This window comes from Boleophthalmus pectinirostris, unplaced genomic scaffold (assembly GCF_026225935.1).
Source record: "Boleophthalmus pectinirostris isolate CB_2022bp ecotype Guang Dong unplaced genomic scaffold, ASM2622593v1 HiC_scaffold_19, whole genome shotgun sequence".
NCBI lineage: Eukaryota > Metazoa > Chordata > Actinopteri > Gobiiformes > Gobiidae > Boleophthalmus > Boleophthalmus pectinirostris.
The window spans coordinates 45,632,676-45,652,675 of record NW_026571140.1 but is presented as its reverse complement, the minus strand read 5'-3'; the positions used below and the strand labels follow the sequence as shown (position 1 = coordinate 45,652,675).

At 45.8% G+C, this 20,000-nt stretch overlaps 3 protein-coding genes across 3 annotated transcripts in view; 2 read left to right on the top strand and 1 right to left on the bottom strand.

Moving 5' to 3' along the window:
- The window catches only part of vps33b (VPS33B late endosome and lysosome associated), a 17,041-nt gene extending 8,907 nt beyond the window's left edge, over window positions 1-8,134 (bottom strand). Inside the window, exons 1-13 of the mRNA XM_055154405.1 lie at window positions 7,992-8,134; window positions 7,813-7,893; window positions 7,409-7,470; window positions 6,786-6,835; window positions 5,684-5,751; window positions 5,441-5,486; window positions 5,270-5,364; window positions 5,088-5,192; window positions 3,954-4,186; window positions 2,695-2,777; window positions 2,460-2,534; window positions 2,112-2,176; window positions 1,840-1,894 (exon numbers count right to left, since the gene is read on the bottom strand). Of these exons, the coding sequence (XP_055010380.1) occupies window positions 1,840-1,894; window positions 2,112-2,176; window positions 2,460-2,534; window positions 2,695-2,777; window positions 3,954-4,186; window positions 5,088-5,192; window positions 5,270-5,364; window positions 5,441-5,486; window positions 5,684-5,751; window positions 6,786-6,835; window positions 7,409-7,470; window positions 7,813-7,893; window positions 7,992-8,087 (1,114 nt within the window). The 5' untranslated portion in view covers window positions 8,088-8,134. The remainder of the gene's footprint in view (window positions 1-1,839; window positions 1,895-2,111; window positions 2,177-2,459; window positions 2,535-2,694; window positions 2,778-3,953; window positions 4,187-5,087; window positions 5,193-5,269; window positions 5,365-5,440; window positions 5,487-5,683; window positions 5,752-6,785; window positions 6,836-7,408; window positions 7,471-7,812; window positions 7,894-7,991) is intronic.
- A 486-nt stretch (window positions 8,135-8,620) lies between these two features.
- On the top strand, window positions 8,621-11,097 carry hddc3 (HD domain containing 3). Its single transcript, XM_020936530.2, has 4 exons — window positions 8,621-8,942; window positions 10,257-10,312; window positions 10,416-10,656; window positions 10,889-11,097. Exons 1-4 carry the CDS (start codon window positions 8,621-8,623, stop codon window positions 11,023-11,025), a joined length of 756 nt encoding a protein of 251 aa, XP_020792189.1. The 3' UTR covers window positions 11,026-11,097.
- A 2,626-nt stretch (window positions 11,098-13,723) lies between these two features.
- Window positions 13,724-20,000, top strand: part of mfap1 (microfibril associated protein 1) — a 9,887-nt gene continuing 3,610 nt past the window's right edge. The window contains exons 1-6 of the mRNA XM_055154961.1: window positions 13,724-13,901; window positions 14,580-14,796; window positions 15,767-15,921; window positions 17,270-17,453; window positions 17,535-17,589; window positions 17,755-17,969. Coding sequence (XP_055010936.1) covers window positions 13,820-13,901; window positions 14,580-14,796; window positions 15,767-15,921; window positions 17,270-17,453; window positions 17,535-17,589; window positions 17,755-17,969 — 908 coding nt within the window. The 5' untranslated portion in view covers window positions 13,724-13,819. The remainder of the gene's footprint in view (window positions 13,902-14,579; window positions 14,797-15,766; window positions 15,922-17,269; window positions 17,454-17,534; window positions 17,590-17,754; window positions 17,970-20,000) is intronic.

Here is a 20,000-nt window from a genome sequence, read left to right as displayed (position 1 = left end):
TGTTCTTTAGTGTAGTGTCTTTAGTGAAGTGTTCTTTAGTGAAGTGTTCTTTAGTGTAGTGTTCTTGAGTGAAGTGTTCTTTAGTGAAGCGTTCTTTAGTGAAGTGTTCTTTAGTGTAGTGTTCTTTAGTGTAGTGTTCTTTAGTGTAGTGTTCTTTAGTGAAGTGTTCTTTAGTGTGTTCTTTAGTGTTCTTTAGTGTAGTGTTCTTTAGTGTAGTCTTTAGTGTAGTGTTCTTTAGTGTAGTGTTCTTTAGTGAAGTGTTCTTTAGTGTGTTCTTTAGTGTAGTGTAGTGTTCTTTAGTGTTCTTTAGTGTTCTTTAGTGTAGTGTTCTTTAGTGAAGTGTTCTTTAGTGAAGTGTTCTTTAGTGAAGTGTTCTTTAGTGTTCTTTAGTGTTCTTTAGTGAAGTGTTCTTTAGTGAAGTGTTCTTTAGTGTTCTTTAGTGTAGTGTTCTTTAGTGAAGTGTTCTTTAGTGTAGTGTTCTTTAGTGTAGTGTTCTTTAGTGTTCTTTAGTGTAGTGTTCTTTAGTGAAGTGTTCTTTAGTGAAGTGTTCTTTAGTGAAGTGTTCTTTAGTGTTTCTTTAGTGTAGTGTTCTTTAGTGAAGTGTTCTTTAGTGAAGTGTTCTTTAGTGAAGTGTTCTTTAGTGTAGTGTTCTTTAGTGTAGTGTTCTTTAGTGTAGTGTTCTTTAGTGTAGTGTAGTGTCTTTAGTGAAGTGTTCTTTAGTGAAGTGTTCTTTAGTGTTTCTTTAGTGTAGTGTTCTTTAGTGAAGTGTTCTTTAGTGAAGCGTTCTTTAGTGAAGTGTTCTTTAGTGTTCTTTAGTGTAGTGTTCTCTTTAGTGAAGTGTTCTTTAGTGAAGTGTTCTTTAGTGAAGTGTTCTTTAGTGTGTTTCTTTAGTGTGTTCTTTAGTGTTTCTTTAGTGTTCTTTAGTGTAGTGTTCTTTAGTGTAGTGTTCTTTAGTGAAGTGTTCTTTAGTGTTCTTTAGTGAGTGTTCTTTAGTGTAGTGTTCTTCTTTAGTGAAGTGTTCTTTAGTGTTCTTTAGTGAAGTGTTCTTTAGTGTAGTGTTCTTTAGTGTTGTTCTTTAGTGTTCTTTAGTGAGTGTGTTCTTTAGTGTAGTGTTCTTTAGTGTAGTGTTCTTTAGTGTAGTGAGTGTTCTTTAGTGAAGTGTTTCTTTAGTGAAGTGTTCTTTAGTGTAGTGTAGTGTAGTGTTCTTTAGTGAGTGAGTGTTCTTTAGTGTTGTTCTTTAGTGAAGTGTTCTTTAGTGTTCTTTAGTGTTCTTTAGTGTTCTTTAGTGTTCTTTAGTGTTCTTTAGTGTAGTGTTCTTTAGTGTTCTTTAGTGTAGTGTTCTTTAGTGAAGTGTTCTTTAGTGAAGTGTTCTTTAGTGAAGTGTTCTTTAGTGAAGTGTTCTTTAGTGAAGTGTTCTTTAGTGTTCTTTAGTGTAGTGTTCTTTAGTGTGTGTTCTTTAGTGTAGTGTTCTTTAGTGTAGTGTTCTTTAGTGTAGTGTTCTTTAGTGAAGTGTTCTTTAGTGAAGTGTTCTTTAGTGTAGTGTTCTTTAAGTGTTCTTTAGTGTAGTGTTCTTTAGTGTAGTGTTCTTTAGTGTAGTGTTCTTTAGTGTAGTGTTCTTTAGTGTAGTGTTCTTTAGTGTAGTGTTCTTTAGTGTTAGTGTTCTTTAGTGTAGTGTTCTTTAGTGTTAGTGTCTTTAGTGAAGTGTTCTTTAGTGAAGTGTTCTTTAGTGAAGTGTTCTTTAGTGTAGTGTTCTTTAGTGAAGTGAGTGTAGTGTTCTTTAGTGTAGTGTTCTTTAGTGAAGTGTTCTTTAGTGTTCTTTAGTGTAGTGTTCTTTAGTACCGTTCTCGGTGAGCGACAGCAGACACAGGAGTCTCAGAGACTCGAGCACAGAAACCTCCAAAAACAAACAAGAATTACACATGCAAATATATTCAGAAATATGTAAATATATGCAAATATATGTAAATGAGATACATGCTAATGAGGCAATCCTCAGACAGGTGAGTGTGACAGGTGAACTCACCTGTCTGCGAGAGCGATAGGTACACTTCACCTGTCTGTGAAAGCGGCAGGTGCACTCACCTGTCTGTGAAAGCGGCAGGTGCACTCACCTGTCTGTTGATGTGCTCTTCAATGAAGTTGATGCACTCTCTGATCTCAAAGCCCTCGAGGAGAGCTGACAGGGACAGACAGGGTCAGACAGGGACAGACAGGGACAGACAGGGACAGACAGGGACAGCCAGGGACAGCCAGGGTCAGACATCTATTCAGAGTCAGTGTCTGATGTTGTATTGAAATATTCTTCATATATTAGTGAATATAATTATAAATGTATTTCTCACAGTGTTCTGTTGTTTTATTGTGGAATAAAAATAATAAATCTATAAATATAAATCTATAATTATAAATATATAATAAAAGTATAATTATAAATCTATAATAATAAATATATTTCTCACAGTGTTCCGTTCGCAGCAGCTCCTGAAAGTCCTGTTTGGTTTTTCTCTTCATCATCGCTTCACTCGCCCCGATGTCTGAAACACACACACTGGATTTGTTATATGTGTCACTGTATGTGTAGTATTGTGTGTGTGTATATATATATATATATATATATAGTATACATATTGTATATATATTGTATATATGTGTGTGTGTGTGTTGTGTATTTTTATATTTTCATATAAATCTCACGCAGGCTCAGGAGTCTGTGCTCTTGCACACAGTTCCCCACCCTCGAAACAAAAGTCTTCACACATGATGAACCACCCGACCCTCTGAACACACAAAACACACATACACGACATTACACACACAAATACACACAACAACACAAACACACACAATAACACCACACATGAACGCACAAACAAACATGAACACACACTAACACAAGTTCTTGAACACAAACACATGACACATTTGACAAACAAACACTAGACACAGGAAAATAACGACAATGAACCACAAACACACAAGAACACAAACATATTGAACACACACATGAAACACATAACCCACAAACACACACTTGACACACAACACACAAACAACACACATGAACTCACAACATGAACACAACACACACTGAACAACACACATGAACACACAACACACACATGAACACAAACACACAACATGAAGAACACAAACACGACACATGAAACACACAAAACACACACACACAAAACACACACCACGCACATAACACACACATGAACGCACAACAATGAACACACAAACACACACATGAAAACACACACCAACACGTATGAACAACAAACACCACATGAACAGCCGATGAACGCACAAACACAAACACATGAACACACAACCACACATGAAACACAAACACACACGAACAAAACATATGAACACACAAAACACACATAACACAAAAAACACAAACACACACATGACACAAAACACACAATGACACCACAACACACAGAACACAACACACAAACACCACATGAACGCACAAACACACCGAACATACAAAACACATCTAATCATAACACACATGACACACAAACACACAAACACACAAACTGACATGAACACACAATTCAACACAGTCACACGCGAACACCACACAACACAACCATGAACACAACAAACATGACAAGTTACATTGAACACACAGTTGAACAAAAAACAGAACACACACATGAACACACAACACACACACATGAACACAAACACAAACACAACACACACATTAACACACTAAACATAACTACAATGAACACACAAAACATTCGACACTACACAATGAACACACAAACACACACATGAACACACCACACACACATAACACATGATCACAAACATTGAACACTCACAAAAACAACACACAACAACAAACCTCCTGTCTGCCCTTGCCTGCTTCGCTCCGTTGCTCACACCTGTTCCTGCCTGCTCCATGAACACACCTGTCACTCCTGCCTGACCTTTTCTGTCTCCTTCCCTGTCCTGATGCGTCCATGTCTTCCTTCTTGTTCCTGTCTTCCTGCCTGTTCCTCCTGTGCTCCTTGCTGCTCCTGTCTGCTCCTGCCTGCTCCTGTCTGCTCCTGTCTGCTCCTGTCGTACCTCTGTCGATGATGAAGACGTTTCCGATCTGAGCGTCTCCTCTCGTCCTCGTCTCCTCCGTCTGCAGCTGCGTCCGGAACGACTCGTACACCATCTGCAAAAACACCAGACGCCCTCCCGTAAACGCCAGACGCCCTCCCGTTAAACGCCAGACGCCCTCCCGTAAAACGCCAGACGCCCTCCCGTAAAACGCCAGACGCCCTCCCGTAAAACACCAGACGCCCTCCGTAAAACACCAGACGCCCTCCCGTAAAACACCAGACGCCCTCCCGTAAAACACCAGACGCCCTCCCGTAAAACACTAAACGCCCTCCCGTAAAACAAACACCTTCCCGTAAAGAGCCAGATGCCCTCCCGTAAAACAAACACCCTCCCGTAAAACGCTAGACGCCCTCCCGTAAAACAAACACCCTCCCGTGAAACAAACACCCTCCCGTAAAACAAACGCCCTCCCGTAAAACAAACGCCCTCCCGTGAAACAAACGCCCTCCCGTGAAACAAACGTCCTCCCGTAAAACGCCAGACGCCCTCCCGTAAAACGCCAGACGCCCTCCCGTAAAACAAACGCCCTCCCGTAAAAAACATGACAGACGCCCTCCCGTAAAACAAACGCCCTCCCGTAAAACAAACACCTTCCCGTAAAGAGCCAGATGCCCTCCCGTAAAACAAACACCCTCCCGTAAAACGCTAGACGCCCTCCCGTAAAACGCTAGACGCCCTCCCGTAAAACAAACACCCTCCCGTAAAACAAACACCCTCCCGTGAAACAAACACCCTCCCGTGAAACAAACACCCTCCCGTGAAACAAACACCCTCCCGTAAAACAAACACCCTCCCGTGAAACGCCAGACGCCCTCCCGTAAAACACCAGACGCCCTCCCGTAAAACGCCAGACGCCCTCCCGTAAAACGCCAGACGCCCTCCCGTAAAACACCAGATGCCCTCCCGTAAAACGCCAGACGCCCTCCCGTAAAGAGCCAGATGCCCTCCCGTACCTTGGCAATACGTCCGATGCCATAAACTTTGGAGAAAGGTCCAAACAGAGAATGGAGCAGATGAAGAGCACTGCCCACTGTCCTCACCCAGCGCTGGTCCCCCGCCTGGACAGGGCACAAAGGTCACAGGTCACAGGGGGCATAGAGGTCAGGGGTCAGGTCCGGGGTCACGTCGGTTTTACCAGAAACGTGTCGGTGAAAAACTCGGGCAGCTCCAGACTGATGATGTCGTCGTCTACAGGTAACAGGTGGAAGTCCCACTGGTCACATGACACGTCTGCACCAATCAGAGCGCAGGACACACGTGAGCCTCGACCAATCACGCACGAGCTCATTACAGTGTCAGAGTTTACCTCCAAACGCCCCGTGCTCCTCCAGGACGGCCTCGCACGAGAAGAACTGAAACAACAACACAGATTTAAGAAGAAGAAGAGAGAGGAGGTGTGTTGCTCAGGGGCACAGGGGCAGAGGTGTGTTGCTCATAGGGCACAGGGGCAGAGGTGTGTTGCTCAGGGGCACAGGGGCAGAGGTGTGTTGCTCAGGGGCACAGGGGCAGAGGTGTGTTGCTCAGGGGCACAGGGGCAGAGGTTCAAGACCTTCTGTGGAGTGAAGATGATTTTGTAGCGTCGCACTCGTCCCACAGCTTTGTCCGACTTCACCAGATCTGAACACAAAAAACACACACACACGACACACACACACACACACACAGGCACACACACGACACACACACAGGCACACACACACACACAGACACACACACACACACACACACAGACAACACACACAGACAACACACACACACGACACACACAGACACACACACACAGACACACACACACAGACACACACACACAGACACACACACACAGACACACACACACAGACACACAACACACACACACAGACACACACACACAGACACACAGACAACACACACACACGACACACACACACAGACACACACACAGACACACACATACAGACACACACACACAGACACACAGGCACACACAGACACACAGACACACACAGACAACACACACACACGACACACACACACACAGACACACACACACAGACACACACACACACACACACAGACACACACACACACGACACACACACACAGACACACACACACACACACACACACAGACACACAGACACACACACAGACACACAGACACACACACACGTGTGAGAATCACAGGGCAAAATAATGAGACTAAATATCAGTAAAAGTTTTAATATTTGGGGAAACTGAAAACTGATGAACCGTTTGTTCACAACCAGGTTCAGTTATACAAGTTTATAATTATATTTATATACAAGTACATAATTATATTTATATACAAGTACATAAGTGTATTTATATACAAGTATATAAGTAAAAGTACATATTTATATAGAAGTATATGGCTGTAAGTATATTTATACATAATATAAGTATAAGTACACACATATACTGCATATATAAGCAGAAGTATTTCTGTGTATGTGGAGCTCAGGGACAACAAAGATTTTATTTAATTATTTTACTAAAATATGAAAAAATATCACACGACTGATCCACACTCGGTACTGCAGTAACAGTACACAGAGTACACGGTACTGCAGTAACAGTACACAGAGTACACGGTACTGCAGTAGTAGCAGTAGCAGTAGTAGCAGTAGCAGTAGTAGTGAAGTACTCACCGCAGATCCAAACGAGCGTCTGGATTCTGGGTCTGATCAGGAAACAGAGTCTGAAACACAAACAAACTTTTATTTCTCACAGCAACGGAACAGAAGAGAAATGTTCCACAGATGAGCTTTAAATCTGACCCCAGACCCAGACCCCCACACCCAGACCCCCAGACCCAAACCCAGACCCCCAGACCCAAACCCAGACCAAACCCCCAGACCCAGACCCCCCAGACCCAAACCCCAGACCCAGACCCCCCACACCCAGACCCAAACCCCCAGACCCAGACCCCCAGACCCAAACCCAGACCCAGACCCCCAGACCCAGACCCAGACCCCCAGACCCAGAACCCCAGACCCAGACCCCCACACCCAGACCCAGACCCCCAGACCCAACCCAGACCCCCACCCCAGACCCCCAGACCCAAACCCAGACCCAAACCCCCAGACCCAGACCCCCAGACCCAAACCCAGACCCGGTTTATGGTTCAGATCTGTCTCTGATCCTCATCAAACAAAAACAACAAAGTTCAACATCCTCCCTGTAAAAAAAACAGCCTCTGGTCTGTGGTTCAGTCCTGGTCTTGGTTCTGGTCCTAGTCCTGGTCTTGGTCCTAGTCCTGGTCTTGACTCACTGGTCGGCCGTTGACGTCACAGGTTTATGTTCCACTTTATAAAGTTTGTCGACTTCGTGTTGCTGAAAAAACAAACAAAATTAAATTTAATTTAAAAAGTTTTAAATCTGATGAAGAGACGAGAGTTTGGACAATTTCTGTTGTGTGTGTGTTGTGTGTGTGTTGTGTGTGTTGTTGTGTGTTGTGTTGTGTGTGTGTTGTGTGTGTGTTGTGTGTGTGTTGTGTGTGTGTGTTGTGTGTGTTGTGTGTGTGTTGTGTGTTTGTTGTGTGTGTGTTGTGTGTGTGTTGTGTGTGTGTTGTTGTGTGTTGTTGTGTGTGTTGTGTGTTTGTGTGTTTGTTGTGTGTGTTGTGTGTGTTTGTTGTGTGTTTGTTGTGTGTTTGTTGTGTGTGTTGTGTGTTTGTACCTTGAGTGTGGACACGTTGGCGATTCGGTCCAGTGGACTCATCAAATCTGAATCTATGAACAAATCTTTTTTACCAGGAAGCTGGAAAAAAACAAAAAAAAAAAAACAGAGTCACAGAGGAAGAAGAGGAAGAAGAGGAGGAGGTGGAGGAGGAGGACGAGAGAGGAGAGAAGAGGAACCTGCTCCAGGAGGAAGATGAGTTGGTCTCGTGCGAGTCTCTTCAGGAGGGAAAAGTCCGGAAGCGGGGGCGCGTCTCTGCGGAGCGCGGCCGCCATCCTCCGGGTTTAACTGAACCGAACCGGGACAGACGAGCGGGTCTAGTGCGTTCTTTTCCCGGGATCCTTTAGGGTCCGGGTTCTGGTTCGGTTATTCCACCCACAGAACCACAGAACTCTCACAGATCCATGGTTCCGCCTCGTTCGGCCCAAACTGAGTCTGTTCGCGTCTGTACCGCTTCTGTTCCGCTCCTGCTCCGCTCTTTGCCGCTTCATTCGCCGCAGACAGAACCACAAACCCTCCCGTTCTCCACACGAACACGTTCCATTACTGAACCACAAACAGAACCACAAACACAACCCGAGAACCCCGAGTCCAAACGACCAGAACCACAGAAGAGCCGCAGCAGAGACGCGAGACAGCGCGAGGAAACCGCGTCAGAACCGGAAGAGAGTGAGTTTTAGCTCCAAGGCTAAAAACAACTAAAAATCTGTCTCATATTTTCACTTTAGCGCCTTTAGCTTTGTATAAAATATCGGATTGTTGCGTTAAATACGTGACTCTGGCGTCCGCTGGAGTTCTAAACGTATCAATGGTCCAGAAATGTGATTATTTTAGATTTTATTTTAGATTTTTAACTCAAAGTGGCTCCGAGGGGCGAAGCGCGGCGGCGGAAGTGACGCAGCAGGACGGTCTAAACACGGAAGCGTCTCGAGGCAGAGCGGCGCAGATCGTGCAGAGACCAGAGCCGCCTCTCCACAGAGCTGACCTCACAGAGCCGGTGCTGTACATGGAGGCCGCGGGCGGTTCGGACGCGGTTCTGCTTCTGGAGACGGTGAACTTCGCCGCAGAAAAACACCGGAACCAGCGACGCAAAGACCCGGAAGCCACGCCATACGTCAACCACCCGATCGGTGCGTGTCCCACAAACAAACACACACACACACACACACACAAACACAAAACAACACAAACAACACACACAACACAAACAACACAAACACACAACACAAACAAACACAAACACAACACAAACAACACAAACACAACACAAACACAACACAAACACAACACAAACAAACAACACAAACACAACACATACAACAGAAACAACACATACAACAGATACAACAGAAACAACACAACACACAAACAACACAAACAACATGAGGAGTTTTAAAGTTTTATAAAGTGACCAGATTCCCCCGGGGACAGTCCCAGTCCTGTCCCTGTGTCTCTGTCCCTGCAGATTTACACAAAACCACTGATTCGTCCCAGTTTTACAGAGAGAAAAGTCCCGCACATGCGCAGTGGCTGGTTTGTGTTTGTGTTGACAGGTGCGTTGTTTGTGTCTGTCATGAGAAAACTTATTTTGAAGTAGGTTTTCACATTTAATTGTTTTGACATGACAAGATTTTACTCCAAGTCACTGAATGTTGAGGATCAAAAACTGTAATGATAAAGTTGACGATGTTGATGTTTTTGTGTTTTCTCGTACACTGATACACATTAGTCATGAATGGGACGAGTGCATCACTATTTTCTTTATTTATGCGCTTGTTTCTAAGGCTGGGATCATGAAAAAGTTGCCGATACGTTACATGTCTCGATACAGTGAGATTTTTGATTCAATACGATATATTTCAAATACATTCGATATGGTTCAGTAAACAATAAAGTCTAAATCGTGTCTGTGACACTAAAGTCTTTGTTATGTCTTCTTGTGCAAAGTTTATAAGAAACACAAACATTTAAATCATCAAAACAGTGAAAATGTCAAATGTGTCGTGTAAAAAACTTTCTTCCTCTGAACAAACAACAAAACTGAAGCTGTAACAAAATAATTTAGTAAAATAAACCAAAAATGCTCTTGGTGATTTATCGATACAGCAGCCTACGATATCGATACTGTATCGTCACATTAAACGATACGATATATCGATATTTGAATATTTTTGCACAGCTCGTGTCACAGTTTTATTACAACCACCAAAAAACAGGAATGTTTTTTTATTTTGAAAATCTGGTCATGGAGTTTATTCTATTTATGTGTTTATATTAAAGTGCAAATCAAAACTTATAAACTTATACAAACGCTGACCCTGTGTGTGTGTGTTTGTGTGTGTTTGTGTGTGTGTGTGTGCGTGTGTGTGTGTGTGTGTGTGTGTGTGTGTGTTTGTGTGTGTGTTTGTGTGTGTGTGTTGTGTGTGTGTGTTTGTGTGTTTCAGGTGTTGCTCACATCCTGAGTCATGAGGCTGGAGTCACAGACATTTGCGTCCTCCAGGTTTGACCCTTCATTTTCCTCCTGCCCCTGTGACCTCTGACCTGTGACCTCTGACCTGTGACCTATGACCTGTGACCTCTGACCTGTGACCTGTGACCTTTAGGCCGCCCTGCTCCACGACACGGTGGAGGACACGGACACGTCCCTGGCGGAGCTGGAGTCTCGATTCGGCGCCGTCGTGTCCGGGATCGTGGCTGAAGTGACGGACGACAAAACTCTGTCCAAAGCCGAGAGAAAACGCCTCCAGGTGGAGCACGCGCGCCACTGCAGCCCCCGAGCCAAACTCGTCAAACTCGCCGACAAACTCTACAACCTCCGAGACCTGCAGAGGACCGCTCCTGTGGGTAAGAACCAGAACCAGAACCAGGACTGAACCACAACTGACACACACTCTGATCACACTGGGCACATGTGATTAGAAGAGTCGAGATGATTCAAACAGCTCGTTCGTCTGCAGGTTTCATTTTACCCTGAGCACGTTTACTTCAGTTTGATCAGAGTCGCTCGAGCCCAGAGTCGAGAACGACCTTGTCCTGGTTTGTGACGGAAGCGTGATGAGATGATTTGTGCTTTCAGGCTGGTCGGAGCAGCGCGTTCAGGAGTATTTCGTGTGGGCTCGTGATGTGGTGAAAGGTCTCAGAGGAACCAGCCCCATCCTGGAGGAGAAACTGGACCAGATGTTCACCCAACGAGGAGTCCACGAGTCAGACTGAGTGAGGAGTCCCCGAGGAGTCCCCGAGGAGTCCCCGAGGAGTCCCCGAGGAGTCCCCGAGGAGTCCACGAGGAGTCCAGAGGAGTCTGAGTGAGGAGTCCCGAGGAGTCCCCGAGGAGTCCCCGAGGAGTCCCCGAGGAGTCCCCGAGGAGTCCCCGAGGAGTCCCCGAGGAGTCCACGAGGAGTCCACGAGGTGTCCACAAATCAGACTGAGCGAGGACTCCCCGAGGAGTCAGTACCTCAGACTGAGCAGTGCTGCTGATCTTAGATGTCAGGATACACTGTAGATATAAAATAGATTTAATAGGGCTTTTACAGAAACACTAAGCGTTTGTCTGTGGGGACGGTTTTACTTTGAATAAAGCGTAAACCTCTGAGGAAATCATTTGCCTGTGTTCATACTTTGTGTATTTCTATTTCCTACTGAAATAATTACTTTATAAGTGAAGATAAACTTTATGGAATCTAATGAAGGTAATTAAGAGAAAAGAACCTTTATTTGTCTTGCAGTGGGGAAATTCCAGTACAGGAAAACAGAAACGACCTCAAAAATCAAGATAAATCAATATGAGAATATAGACTCAACGCTGTGTTTAATATAATACAGTCAAATAAAGAGAAATAAATTCATAATAAAACAACTGTAGTTTTGATGGTGCATAATACAGAATCATGGACCGATAATAAGATATATAATATATATTTATATACACAAACACAAACTTTCTACTTTTGATCCAGTAATGTTTTGCATTAAATATACAACTTTTGACTTATTTATGTCATATTATTATTTTTTCTATTTTATTATATATATATATATATATATATATATATATATATATATATATATATATATATACAGTCGTGGTCAAAAGTTTACATACAGTACACGTTCAGAAACTAAATCCCCTACTAACTTCAAGTTACACGCTTCATCCTTGAATAAGCGGCCATTCTGGAATGCAAAGGGTAATCGCTTTTTGGAAATAAAAAGAAAAGGAAAAATTTCCTGTTAATCATTTATTTATTTAATAGTTCTTTTAACAGCACAACTTTTTCAGTGGTTCATAAGTTTACATACACCTACTCGTTCAGGGCTTAGTACTTCGTTGCATTTCCATTGACCTTGATAACTTCAGCAAGTCGCTTTGGATATCCTTCAATTAGCTTCTCACAGTAATGCCTGGAGATCTTGGGCCATTCCTCCTGGCAGATTTCGTACAGTTGTGCTATGTTTGTTGGTCTCCTCTTACAGACTTGTTTCTTCAGTTCACTCCACACATTCTCAATGGGACTAAGGTCCGGACTCTGTGAAGGCCACTCCAACATGTTCACCTTGTTTGTCTGGAACCATTTTGATACTATTTTGGCTGTGTGTTTCGGATCGTTGTCCTGTTGAAACATCCAATTTCGACCAAGCTTCAGACATTTGACAGACTTTTTGAGGTTTCTTTGCAATATTTCTATGTAATCCTCTTTCCTCATGATTCCACTGATCTTCTGGAGTTCTCCAGTTCCCGACGCTGCAAAGCAACCCCACAACATGAGACTTCCTCCACCATGCTTCACAGTTGGAACTGTATTGTTGGGGTGGAAGGCTTCACCCTTTCACCGGAAAACGTACTGTTGGTCATTATGACCAAATAGTTCAATTTTCATCTCGTATAACCACAGCACATTCTTCCAGAAGGCCTTATCCTTGTTCAGGTGCTGTTTGGCAAACTTCAGTCGTGCTTTTCTGTGCCTCTCTTGAAGTAATGGCTTCTTTCTGGCCCGACACCCTCTCAGCCCATGTCGATGGAGAACTCTCTTGACCGTGGATACTGATAGATCTGTTCCAGAGGCAGCCAATTCATTGCAGATGGCTTTCTTGGTCGTCTTTGGGTTCATTTTCACTTTTCTGACCAAAAGCATTTCATCTCTGGGTGTTAGTTTCCGCTTCCTTCCAGATCGTGGCATTACAGCTGTACTTCCACGGTGCTTAAATTTTTGGACAATTGTCTGAACAAATGCTCTAGGGACATGAAGCCGCCTGGAGATGGTTCCTAGGGATGTGCCTGCCTTGTCCAAGGTCACTATTCGGTCCTTAATGTCCTGAGTGTGTTGTTTTGACTTCCCCATATCAAGTCAATGCAGTGCGTGTGAAGTTAAGCTGTTTATATACCCTTCAAATGTATAAAACCTGTTAATTATGCAATATGACTGAACACTGGGCTAAATGGGACCATTGCATGTTGATTGCAGAAGCTGCCTTCAACCAATGTATTGTTTATTGGGCAAGGCATGTGGGTGTATGTAAACTTATGAACCACTAAGAAGTTGTGCTGTTAAAAGAACTATTAAATAAATAAATGATTAACAGGAAGTTATGCCTTTTCTTTTTATTTCCAAAAAGTGATTACCCTATGCATTCCAGAATGGCCGCTTATTCAAGGATGAAGCGTGTAACTTGAAGTTAGTAGGGGATTTAGTTTCTGAACGTGTACTGTATGTAAACTTTTGACCACAACTGTATATATATATATATATATATATATATATATATATATATATATATATATATATATATATATATATATATATATATATATATATATATATATATATATATATATATATATATATATATATATATTATCAAGGAGCGGAACAAATTGGTTGTTGTGCCGCGGCAGTTTGTTCCCGGCCGGACACTTCCGCTTCCTGTCCGTAGATCGCAGTGGCCTCGCTCACGGTGCCGCCGCTTCGTGTGTTTGTTTATTTCAGGATTATTTGACCTAAAAACGGGAGAAATGTCGGGGATCGACGCCCTCAACATGAAGCTGCCCGCCATCCAGTCCACGGCGGGAGCGGTGCCCGTGAGGAACGAGAAAGGTGCGTCTTTAACGGACTTTTCACGGGACCGGGAGAGTCTGAGCTAATGCTAATGCTAACAGCAAAAAACAGGATTAAAAATCACATTTAAACAGAAATAATAAAGTCACATTTAAACAGAATTAATAAAGTCACATTTAAATGTGATGTACGACAAAGCACCGGCCGACGCTCTGCTCTAATGAACGTTATACTGGGACTCAATCTCCCACAATCCTCTGCTCTGTTGTTGTTGTTGTTGTTTTCTGGAGATGTGTTTGTTTCACACACAAACCTGAACATTTAACACGACAAAACCCTGTTCCACCTGGTGATGTCATCATGTGGCGATACAGGAAGTGCTCCACTGTGTTTTTAAACTCCACACTTCACCTTCACTAGAATCATCCGGATCAGTTCAGTCCTGGAGGTTCGATCTGGACTGAACTAAAGGGAAAAGGAGCTCTTCACTTGATGACTTCACAAGGTGGAACACAATGTTTGGAGTTTTGCAGATGTAACAGACTCAGAATAAAGACTTAAACAAACAAACACAAGTTCAGCTCTGAGTGTGACCAGGAACAACACAACAACAACACAACAACAGAACAGTAGAACATGGGTTAAAGCTCAGAGTTTGTGATTCAGGAGCTTTACGTCCTGTTGCTGTGACCTATGACCTCTGACCTGTGACCCTAGGGGAGCTCTCCATGGAGAAGGTGAAGGTGAAGCGTTACATCTCGGGCAAACGCCCCGACTACGCCCCGATGGAGTCGTCCGACGAAGAGGACGAAGAGTTTCAGTTTGTGAAGAAATCCAGAGAACAAGAAACGGAGACGGAAGAAACTGAGACGGAAGTGTCCGACCCGAGGCTCAAGAGACTCATGAACCGCAGCAGCGAGGGCCACGAGGAGAGGTACACGCACACACACCTGTACACACACCTGTATCTGTACACACACACACACACACACACACCTGTACACGCACACACACCTGTACACACACACCTGTACACACACACCTGTACACACACACACCTGTACACACACCTGTATCTGTACACACACACACACACACACACACCTGTACACGCACACACACCTGTACACACACACCTGTACACACACACCTGTACACACACACACCTGTACACACACCTGTATCTGTACACACACACACACACACACCTGTACACGCACACACACCTGTACACGCACACACACCTGTACACACACACCTGTACACACACACCTGTACACACACACCTGTACACACACACACCTGTACACACACCTGTATCTGTACACACACACACACACCTGTATCTGTACACACACACACACACACACTGTATCTGTACACACACACACACACCTGTACACGCACACACACCTGTACACACACACCTGTACACACACACCTGTACACACACACCTGTATCTGTACACACACACACACACCTGTACACACACACCTGTACACACACACCTGTACACACACCTGTATCTGTACACACACACCTGTACACACACGCACACACACACACACCTGTACTCACACACACACACACACCTGTACACACACACACACACACACACACACCTGTGTACACACACACCCCTGTATGTGTGTACACGTGTGTGAAAAGAGCTGTAGAAAATAAAAACACACACACACACACAGTGTCAGGTGAAGTGTGTCTCACCTGTCACACCTCACCTGTCACACCTCACCTGTCACACCTCACCTGTCACACCTTACCTGTCACACCTTACCTGTCACACCTCACCTGTCACACCTTACCTGTCACACCTCACTTGTCACACCTCACCTGTCACACCTTACCTGTCACACCTCACCTGTCACACCTCACCTGTCGGCAGGTACCAGAGGCACCGGGCCATCGTGGAGCCGGAGGTGGTGGCTGAGAGCAGCGAGGAGTCGGAGGAGGAGGAGCCGGTTCAGTTGAGAGCTCGTGTGCGAGAGCGAGAGGAGAGCAGCGAGGAAGAGGAGGAGGAAGAAGAGCTGGACGAAGAGGTGTGACCCCCCCCCCCCCGACCCCGTGTGTCTGTAAAACTCCACCGATACCGATCCGATACCTGTCCTGTGGCTCTGTAAACTCTGGACTCTGGAGTCATACAGAGCTCCTGGCAATACAGGACCGCGGGGCTGCTCCTGTCGGGGCTGCTCCTGTCGGGGCTGCTCCTGTCGGGGCTGCTCCTGTCGGGGCTGCTCCTGTTATTTTGGTTTAAAATTTGAATATTGTGTAAAAAGAGCTGGTCTGGGTCGTATTAGTATCAGTATCGACTGTGTTCTTTTATCAGAGTTGAATCAGAGGTTGTGTTGTTAGTGTTGTGTTGTGTGTTGTTGTTGTGTTGTTGGTGTTGTTGTGTGTTGTGTGTTGTTGTTGTGTGTTGTGTTGTTGTGTGTTGTTGTTGTTGTTGTGTGTGTTGTGTGTGTTGTGTGTGTTGTGTGTGTTGTGTGTTGTGTGTGTGTTGTGTGTGTGTGTTGTGTGTTGTGTGTGTGTTTGTTGTGTGTTGTGTGTGTGTTGTGTGTTGTGTGTTGTGTTGTTGTGTGTGTGTTGTTGTGTGTTGTTGTGTGTTGTTGTTGTTGTTGTGTGTGTGTGTGTGTTGTTGTTGTGTGTGTGTTGTTGTGTGTGTGTGTTGTGTGTTGTGTTGTTGTGTTGTTGTGTGTGTTGTTGTTGTTGTGTTGTTGTGTGTTGTTGTTGTTGTTGTTGTTGTGTGTGTTGTTGTTGTGTGTGTTGTTGTGTTGTGTGTTGTTGTGTGTTGTGTGTTGTTGTGTGTTGTTGTGTGTTGTTGTGTGTTGTGTGTGTTGTTGTGTGTTGTTGTGTGTTGTTGTGTTGTTGTGTGTGTTGTGTTGTGTGTGTTGTGTTTTGTGTGTGTGTGTGTTGTGTGTGTGTGTGTGTGTTGTTGTGTGTGTTGTGTTGTGTGTGTGTTTGTTGTGTGTTGTTGTTGTGTGTTGTGTTGTTGGTGTTGTGTGTTGTGTTGTTGTTGTGTGTTGTTGTGTGTTGTGTGGTGTTGTTGTGTGGTGTTGTGTGGTGTTGTTGTGTGTTGTTGTGTGGTGTTGTTGTGTGTTGTGTTGTTGTTGTGTGTGTGTTGTTGTTGTTGTTGTTCTTGTTGTGTGTTGTGTTGTTGGTGTTGTTGTGTTGTTGTTGTGTGTTGTGTGGTGTTGGTGTGTGTTGTTGTGTGGTGTGTTGTGTTGTTGTGTGTGTTGTGTGTGTTGTTGTTGTGTGTTGTTGTTGTTGTGTGTTGTTGTGTGGTATGTGTGGTGTGTGTGGTTGTGTGCGTCAGTCCTGTTTGTTCGTGTTCTGACTCTTTTCGTTTCTCGGCGGCGGTGGCGGCGGTGGCGGCGGTGGCGGCGGCGGGAGATCGAGCGGCGGCGGTCGATGATGCGTCAGCGAGCTCTGGACAGGAAGCTGGAGGAACAGGAAGTGATGGAGGTGCAGGAGGAGGGGAAATCCGACCAATCAGAGTCCGAGTCCGAGTACGAGGAGTACACCGACTCAGAGGACGAAGCCGAACCGCGACTCAAGCCCGTCTTCATCAGGAAGTGAGACCTCTGACCCCTGACCTCTGAACCCTGACCTGACCTCTGAACAATGACCTCTGACCCCTGACCTTTGTGTTATAGGAAAGACCGTGTGACTGTGGCCGAGCGCGAGATGGAGGAACAGCGCCAGAAAGAGGTGAGACTGTCCCGGTTCAGTCCCAGTTCAGTCCCGGTTCAGGTCTGGTTTAGTCCCGGTTCAGTCCCGGTTTAGTCCTGGTTTAGAGCGTTGGGGGTTTAGTTCTGTCTCTGGTTCTGGTCTCTGGTTGTGGTTCTGAGCCGGTGTGTGGTTGTGGTTGCACAGGCGGAGCAGGAGCAGCGGCGCCTGGCGGAGGAGAGGAGGAGATATTCTCTGAAGCTGGTGGAGGACGAAGCCAAACGAGAGTTTGAGGAGAACAGGAGGAACGTGGCGGCGCTGGAGGCTCTGGACACCGACCCCGAGAACGAAGAAGACGAGTACGAAGCCTGGAAACTCCGGGAGCTCAAGAGGATCAAGAGAGACCGCGAGACCCGAGAGCAGTGAGTACTGGACCAGGACCGGACCTGGACTGGACCAGTCCTGACCCGTCTGTGTGTGTTCTGACCCGTGTGTGTGTGTGTTCTGACCCGTCTGTGTGTGTTCTGACCCGTCTGTGTGTGTTCTGACCCGTGTGTGTGTGTGTTCTGACCCGTGTGTGTGTGTGTGTCTGACCCGTCTGTGTGTGTTCTGACCCGTGTGTGTGTGTGTGTTCTGACCCGTGTGTGTGTGTTCTGACCCGTGTGTGTGTGTTCTGACCCGTCTGTGTGTGTGTTCTGACCCGTGTGTGTGTGTGTTCTGACCCGTGTGTGTGTGTGTGTTCTGACCCGTGTGTGTGTGTGTGTGTGTGTGTGTGACTGTGTGTGTGTTGACCCGTGTGTGTGTGTGTGTTCTGACCCGTGTGTGTGTGTTCTGACCCGTGTGTGTGTGTGTGTTCTGACCCGTGTGTGTGTGTGTTCTGACCCGTGTGTGTGTGTGTGTTCTGACCCGTGTGTGTGTGTGTTCTGACCCGTGTGTGTGTGTGTGTGTGTTCTGACCCATGTGTGTGTGTTCTGACCCATGGTAAATGGTAAATGGTCACATTTTTCTATAGCGCTTTTCCACCTTCAAGGCTCAAAGCGCTTTACAACAAGGAACCACTCACACATTCACTCACACATTCACACACCAGTGTAGACACTGTGGGCAAGGTGGGTTAAGTGTCTTGCCCAAGGACACAACGACAGCATTCATCTGTGGGAGCTGGAATCACACCAGCCAACCTGTGGGTCAGTGGATCTGACCGCTCAACCTGTGATGTTTATGTTGAGAGGTGGATTCGAACCGCCAACCTTCAGATCAGTGGGCAAAATGCTCTACCAACTGAGCTACTGCCGCCCACCCATGTGTGTGTGTTCTGACGTGTGTGTGTGTTCTGACCCGTGTGTGTGTGTTCTGATGTGTGTGTGTGTGTGTGTGTCTGACCCGTGTGTGTGTGTTCTGTGTGTGTGTGTGTGTGTGTGTTCTGACCCGTGTGTGTGTGTGTTCTGACCCGTGTGTGTGTGTGTGCTGACCCGTGTGCGTGTGTTCTGATGTGTGTGTGTGTGTGTTCTGATCTGTGTGTGTGTGTGTGTTCTGACGTGTGTGTGTGTTCTGACCTGTGTGTGTGTGTGTTCTGACCTGTGTGTGTGTGTGTTCTGACCTGTGTGTGTGTGTGTGTTCTGACCCGTGTGTGTGTGTTCTGACCCGTGTGTGTGTGTGTTCTGACCCGTGTGTGTGTGTGTTCTGACCCGTGTGTGTGTGACCCGTGTGTGTGTGTTGTGTGTGTGTGTCTGACCCGTGTGTGTGTGTGTTCTGACCCGTGTGTGTGTGTGTCTGACCCGTGACCCGTGTGTGTGTGTGTTCTGACCCGCGTGTGTGTGTGTTCTGACCCGCGTGTGTGTGTGTTCTGACCCGCGTGTGTGTGTGTTCTGACCCGTGTGTGTGTGTGTGTGTGTGCTGACCCGTGTGTGTGTGTGTTGTGTGTTCTGACCCGTGTGTGTGTGTGTGTGTGTGTGTGTTTCTGACCCGTGTGTGTGTGTGTGTGTGTGTGTGTTCTGACCCGTGTGTGTGTGTGTGTGTGTGTGTGTGTGTTCTGACCCGTGTGTGTGTGTGTTGTGTGTGCTGACCCGTGTGTGTGTGTGTTCTGACCCGTGTGTGTGTGTGTGTGTGTCTGACCCGTGTGTACCCGTGTGTGTGTGTGTGTGTGTGTGTTCTGACCCGTGTGTGTGTGTGACCCGTGTGTGTGTGTGTCTGACCCGTGTGTGTGTGTGTGTGTGTGTTGTTCTGACCCGTGTGTGTGTGTGTGTGTGTGTGTGTGTTCTGACCCGTGTGTGTGTGTGTGTTCTGACCCGTGTGTGTGTGTGTTCTGACCCGTGTGTGTGTGTGTGTGTGTGTGTGTGTGTGTGTTCTGACCCGTGTGTGTGTGTGTGTGTGTGTGTGTGTGCTGACCCGTGTGTGTGTGTGTGTGACCCGTGTGTGTGTGTGTTCTGTGTGTGTGTGTTCTGACCCGTGTG

Bases quoted from the DNA above. Each gene is read 5' to 3' on its own strand.
- hddc3 (XM_020936530.2), top strand. From the start codon at position 8,621: ATGGTCCAGAAATGTGATTATTTTAGATTTTATTTTAGATTTTTAACT. The intron at 8,943-10,256 runs GTGCGTGTCCCA...TGTGTGTTTCAG, and splicing joins ATACGTCAACCACCCGATCG to GTGTTGCTCACATCCTGAGT. The intron at 10,313-10,415 runs GTTTGACCCTTC...TGTGACCTTTAG, and splicing joins CAGACATTTGCGTCCTCCAG to GCCGCCCTGCTCCACGACAC.